At 47.3% G+C, this 6351-nt stretch overlaps 1 protein-coding gene across 1 annotated transcript in view; it reads left to right on the top strand.

The window, feature by feature from the left end:
- The window catches only part of MSX2 (msh homeobox 2), a 4851-nt gene extending 470 nt beyond the window's left edge, over positions 1-4381 (top strand). Inside the window, exons 2-3 of the mRNA XM_019473782.1 lie at positions 251-286; positions 3527-4381. Coding sequence (XP_019329327.1) covers positions 251-286; positions 3527-3951 — 461 coding nt within the window. The 3' untranslated portion in view covers positions 3952-4381. The remainder of the gene's footprint in view (positions 1-250; positions 287-3526) is intronic.
- The last annotated feature ends 1970 nt before the right edge of the window (positions 4382-6351 follow it).

Consider the following 6351-nt stretch of genomic DNA (forward strand, 5'->3'; position numbering starts at 1 on the left):
TGTATTTATACCTGTGTGACTTTTCTATGTGTGACTTTTCTATGTATGTTACGTATTTCTCCATATATATGTTATTTGTATATTTATACAGTTATATATTTATATATATTTATATACGTGTGTATATAAATATATAATGCTTTTAAAACCATGGAAAGATGAGGAGCTACCACGGACTAGCCCCCTGTCCCAACACACGGTCCAGCGGCTGCCACTTCGTCCGTTTCTGTTATCCCCCTTCAACGAGAACTGGAAATCCTGCCTGTTCCCTTCTCCCTTACACCAGGCGTTGCACATCAATCTCCTCGCCATTAAGTACTCGGGAATTCTCCCTTCCAGCCTTACGCGCTTTCTGCGCGCTGACTCCCGCCGCGGTCTCTCCCCGCACGGTGTTTGTTTCTCTCTCCCTCGTTGCGTGCAGCCTGTCAAAGTTTCCCGAGCGGGGCCTGACCTCTTTAGCCCCTGCGATCTCTCCCGACCCCGTCCCCACCGCCTTAGGGACACGCGGTCCGGAGGTGACAGGTCACTTCTTAAACCCTTTTGCTGTTCGAGCCGCGCTGCTGGGTCTGCGCTGAATCGCATTTCGCTTTCGGTGAGGTCCCTTAAAAAAAAAAAAATAAAATCAATTGCTTTTAAAAAAATAAAAAGCCCCAAAAGTACCTTCAGGAGAAGGTGAAAACAGTAACCCGGCAGTGCTAGGCTGTCTGCCTTCCCAGCGCCCGGAGCCTTGGCGGCTGTACACCTGTATTAGCAGATCGATCCACTCTCCTCCACGCATCCCCGGCTTGCCTGATATAAATTAAATGCTCTGCTTTATTTAAGTTAATGACTTTACAGACGCGAACTATTGAGCTGGACAGTCGCAGGTTTTGCTTCTGTAATCTAATATTGCAAGAAGAAAGTTTAGTGCTATTACAGCTCCTCTTTTGGGGGGACAACCGTTCCGATTTGGCTTTCAGCCGCTTCCTTTCCTTTGCGATAACCCCGAATTAATTTGATTTCTAACGTGCTGGGAGAGGGGCCGGGAGGAAAGCAGCCCGTCCGTGTCATTCCCTGCGCAGCTCCGGTTTGCGATTTTCACGTACCCTCCAGGAGGCTGGAAAAGCGTGAAAAGCAGCATGTGCTCCTACCCAGCCCCCCTCCTCTAACACTGCCCTAAACCCCAGACTTAGACAAGGCCTAATCTTCTCCCGGTGCATTTTCTTTTTCTTCGAAATTCCTCCTCTTTCTCTATTAAAATCGGCGGTTCGTGAGATCTGCGAAATAGCTTTGCGAAGGACTTCAGTAGCTAGGGAGTTCAGGCCCGGTGATTCCAGCGGGGTTTGGGGCGAAAAGTGATGATGAGGGAAGGGCAGGTCCTTCGGCCTCGATCGTCTTCCTGATTTCCCACCTCCCCGGCTCCCGGCCCTCTCGGAGCCGCTGTGACAGCGAGAGGCAATGACCGGTTCCCCCGCAAGAAGCCCGTCTGTCCGTGGGGCGTTTTGACGTTAGGAGTAGCTCCTCGATTTATTATTATTAATATTACGGGTGGGATGAACTGGGGAAAGAGCTGTAAAAGTTAGATTTTGAGCGACACAGAGAGAGAACCGTCTCCAAGTGATTATTTTTGTCCGACATTGGCCAGAAAACTGAGGATAAACAGAAAAAAAACAGCGAAACAAATCACTGCAGCGAGTGTTTGAGGACTGGCACGGGATAAACGTAATTACAGGGTCTGCGGTGCCGACGGTCCCTGCTTCTTATCAGAGTTTGGCAGTCACTTGGGGATGGTGAGGGAAGAAACGCGTGAACGTTTGGGTGCATTCCAGGTGAAATATTTGCCCGGGATTTAGTTTTAAAGTACGCTTTTGCGGTTTCCCCCGAGCGTAGCAAGAGTCGGGACGGGTCGGGCTGCCCCGAACGCCGGGGAAGGCGCCGGGACGGGGAGCGATCCCCGGAGCGACGGTCGCCCTTGTAGACCCCGTCCCTCCTGGAAAGAGCCCCCTTTTAGCTGGGTCTTTGGAGAGCTTCACTTCGAGAGAAGAAACAGGCTGCGTTTAAAAAGAGAGAGTGGAATAAAGGGGTGACCGGTAGTGAATTTAGTGTCGATTTAGTGTAGTTTTCATATAGTGCAGTTTTAGGAGTGAACCAAATGTCACGGTGAGCACCTTAATTATTGAAATGCCCCCGTGTGATCATAAGACGGTATTTGACAAGTTGTTTTCTAAGAGGACTTTATTTTTCGCGTTCAGTACCTAGAAGAAGAGTAAGAAGAGAAACTAAACTTTTTCTGCTGTAGCTGTTTTCTCCCTCCCCTTTCTGAACTTTTGAACACTCTCCTCGTGGGATTTTTTTAATTGCATGATATTCACTTAAACAGCTTCGTGGTCTATTTTATTTAAAAAAATAGAAGAGGGAAGTGAAAGGAGTTCAGAAAACACGACGTGCAAATCCTGACAAGCATTTCAACCAGGCACTATGGCGTGTACAAAATTTAGCAGCCTCTTAAGAGCAGCCTGTGTGTCATTTTCTGCGTCAAGCTGGGGAGCCAGAGTGGCTTGTTGTATACCCTGGGAGTGACCCAAAACACAGCCAAATTGCTAAGCTTTTCAAGTCAGCCACACGCTTTTTAATTCTTCTTTAGATTGAAACATTATTAGTGAAATGCAAAATGAACCTAGAGACAAGTCAGCGATGTGCCATCCCGGGCACGCGTGCCTAACCTGGTTGCGGTTATAAAGCAAGCACAAAAGGGAGTAGATTTCCTGACTTGTATTGGCTACAGATGCTGCAGCTATGTGTTTTTCTTTTTAATTGGCAAATGTCATAAAAGCTAAATGTTGAATGAAAAGTGCACTGCTTTCTTCTTTTTCTGATACTCTTTGAAAAACAGAAAATACTTCTTGAAAAGAAAAGTTGTTAAGCAGAGGTAAAGCTTGCTCTTGATTTCAAGCAGGGAAGAAATAGCAAGAAAAATGCCCAGTTATCAAAACCACAAAAATTACCAGACCTACTGCTTCAGCTCTCAGAAAAAAAAATAGAGTTGACTTGTTGCTCTTGGTGGAGAAATCCTGGAGCGGGGCTGGGCTGGGCTCGCCTCTTGCACCACTGTCCTTTTGTGAATCTCCTGCTTTTGCGTATACGTTTGTCTTGTGCTTTGTTGGAGTTACTCCTCCAGTTCCGCAGCTACCAAGACAGCTGTTTTGTGTGCTCTAGACCCCTATGATGTGAATCCTAAAGCGATCTGCTGTGTGTGTATCTGTGAATCCTTTGTGCCCTGTTTGCCTACAAGCTGTCCTTTTGAAATCACTGAGCATAAATTTCACTTCCCAGGACATCTGCTGAAGTCCTGTGAACATAACTTTGGCCAGGAAGAGATCTCCAGAGCCACTTGCCAAAGGATCCCCTGTTTTGAGGGTATCACCTAGTGGGACTCTCCCTTCAGATACCGCCCCCCTTCCTGCCCCAGCCCTCAACCGCAGCATGTCTCTCCAGAGCACCCAGATCTCCCTGCTTTTGTGATAACCGGCCTTTCCCTTCCTTGCAGGACACCTGAGCCCCACTGCCTGCACCCTGAGGAAGCACAAGACGAATAGGAAGCCTCGAACCCCATTCACCACCTCCCAGCTGCTGGCTCTGGAGCGCAAGTTCCGCCAGAAGCAGTATCTGTCCATCGCCGAGAGAGCCGAGTTCTCCAGCTCCCTCAACCTCACAGAGACCCAGGTCAAAATCTGGTTCCAGAATCGGAGGGCCAAAGCCAAGAGACTGCAGGAGGCTGAGCTAGAGAAGCTCAAAATGGCAGCAAAGCCCATGTTGCCATCGGGGTTCAGCCTCCCTTTCCCCATCAACTCTCCCATCCAGGCTGCCTCACTGTATGGAACATCCTACCCTTTTCACAGACCTGTGCTTCCTATCCCGCCCGTTGGACTCTATGCTACTCCCGTTGGATATAGCATGTACCACTTATCCTAAGAAGATCAGAAAGACAAAGCGACAGTGAGACAGACTTCCTGGTGGATCATGTCCAACCCTGAGAAGGCAGTACCCCAACCAGTACTGGCCGTTCTTTCTGCACGCTTCTATCTGCCATCCTGAGTGTACAGGAGTTTGTGTTAGCAAAGCAAGGCATCCTGTATGCTACGGGTTGGGTGTCTTCTGAGAGTGCTCTGAGTGCTGAGTCTGATCCTCAAAGAAAAAAAATATGTAAAAACAAAAAGAAAAAACATTTGAGCGAATGTAGGGTTTTTATACAGTGCACGTAAAACCAGAATAAAAAGGAACGGGTGAAAAAGCAATCTCATCCTATGGAGGCAGAGATTTCCCAACGCCTTCCTGATGGGGCCCAACATATGTTTAAAGTAAGAGGGGTGCATGCCCTAAACCCACACTCTCAAGTGTCACCACTTAATATGGGGGCAGGGGGGAGGGAAATAAAAAGGTATAATCAAGGTTTTGTTGCTGTTTTTTTTGTTGGTTTTTGTTTTTGGTTTTTTTTAAAGAAAGCAGAGCCCTTAGCTAGAGACACCGTGTAAATAGAAACTAGACCCAATAGAGTCCGAGTGAAGTTCAGAGCCAGCAAGTTCCTGCATTTCTGGGGGTAGGGAGAATTTTTGCATCCCAAACCTCAACAGATCTTTGCAACAAGATGAGCATCAGGGCCCTTAAATGTAGAGCGACAGCTTTATCCACCACTGGCTCCTGTAATGCCCTTATCTGTATAAATAGCTTCAGCATTTGTTAAGCACTGTGAGGGGAGGTAAAGTGTAAGGGAGGGTTATTAGGCAGTCTGGTCTTTATCTCTTCCTGTTGGCATGCTTAGAAATTTTTGGCTACAGCCAGGTAATCTTGGCTCTGCAATGCTGTTTGGAAACCAGGAGAGAGGGAAGGAAGCTTTCCGGGGAAAGAAGACGTGGGTTGTTTCCACAGTGGTGGTGAGCAAAGGATTGTTGAACACTTCTGGGAGACGTTTGGGGGTTTTTATTAGTATTTGCAACAGCCTGTATTAAATAGAAGAAGTCTTCCTCTCCTTCCCTTGCCAAGGATGCCAATATAAGTGACTCATGCTTCAAACCCTTCTTAAGAGAGATCCAGGTATCACAAACAAACAACCCTACTAGTAGGACGGTGGGATGCCAAGAGACTGCGTAACCTGTCTGTCCCCGTGGAAGCTCCCTGAGCGCCGGCAGTATCTTCCCCAGGCTTCTCCTTATAACTATTGTATTATGTGTATTACTCTTGCTAAACTTTGTGAGAAAGTTACTCCAAAGGCTGTGGAGCACTGAAGGCAGAGCTTCTCCTGGATTTATTTTCTTAGCATGTTGTTGTGGAAGAAAGAAAGAAACAAACAAAAAAAAGCAGAAAAACGAAAAAAAAAAAAAAAGCCACGAGGTTTTGCTGGTTTTGGTTTGTTTTGACCCAGGCACTGTCGCCGCCTGGGACCCACTATAGATGAACTTCTCCCCCTTCCCCTCACCCCCAATCTTCCATTATAGGAAAGTCCCTTTGAAAGGGATGCCTTGTACAATTTTATATATTTTATTGAAGATTTATTATTTCTTATCTCTTATTTCGAATTAAATTAAAAAAGAAAAAACATGTTTAATCGCGTGTGGGTCTGTGAATGTTTGGAGTTCTTTAAAAGGTAACTTCTCTCCGTGTGTGTTTTGCACCACTGGGTCAAGTTCAAAGGAATGTTTGGGTTGCCTTTATGATTACTTCCCCTTTCTGAATCTGAATTAAAGCCAAATTTGCAGCACATGAAGGTGAATTGCAAGTCAACAATTCAAAGTCGAAAGCCAAACCTTTTATGAGGTTTCCTTGTTTTTAACAACCGCTTTTAGGCGCCTCTGTTCTTTACAACATCATACTCTGGTGATGTTTCCATCACTTTTCTTAGCTCGTGTGCCCTTCTCCTTTGCTCAGGACCCTCCCTCCAACTCGCCTTTCCGCTGACCTCAAATCTGTGCTTTAGTGGGAGACTAGTCTCGACCCCCGCAGTAGTTGGGGGTAATTTTGTACAGGTAAGACCTGGCGGGGACCCTGCGATGCTTCAGTACAGCTGCATTTCAGGGCTCCCATGCGCTGTCAGCCTGTCCCATAGTTTTCGGGGCAGCCTCCCTCAAGGGATGCGCTCATGTGCTGCCCGGAGAGCAGACGCTGGAGCACCCGCCCCTGGCCTTTCTGGCAAGGGGGGCTCGGGTTTGCTCAGATAAGAGGGGTACCCGGGAGGTCGGGGGTAGTTTACCAAGCCACACCGAAGTCCCATGCTGGCCCAAAGCATATTTTGTCGTAAGAGGCTTATTCGGATTAGGAGTGACCTCTGGGATCCCGGCGGGAGAGAAAGGTGTGTTTGCCTCTGTTGAAACAGCCGGG

The sequence above is a fragment of the Aptenodytes forsteri genome, unplaced genomic scaffold, assembly GCF_000699145.1.
Source record: "Aptenodytes forsteri isolate BGI_AS27 unplaced genomic scaffold, ASM69914v1 Scaffold54, whole genome shotgun sequence".
NCBI classification, from domain to species: Eukaryota; Metazoa; Chordata; class Aves; order Sphenisciformes; family Spheniscidae; genus Aptenodytes; species Aptenodytes forsteri.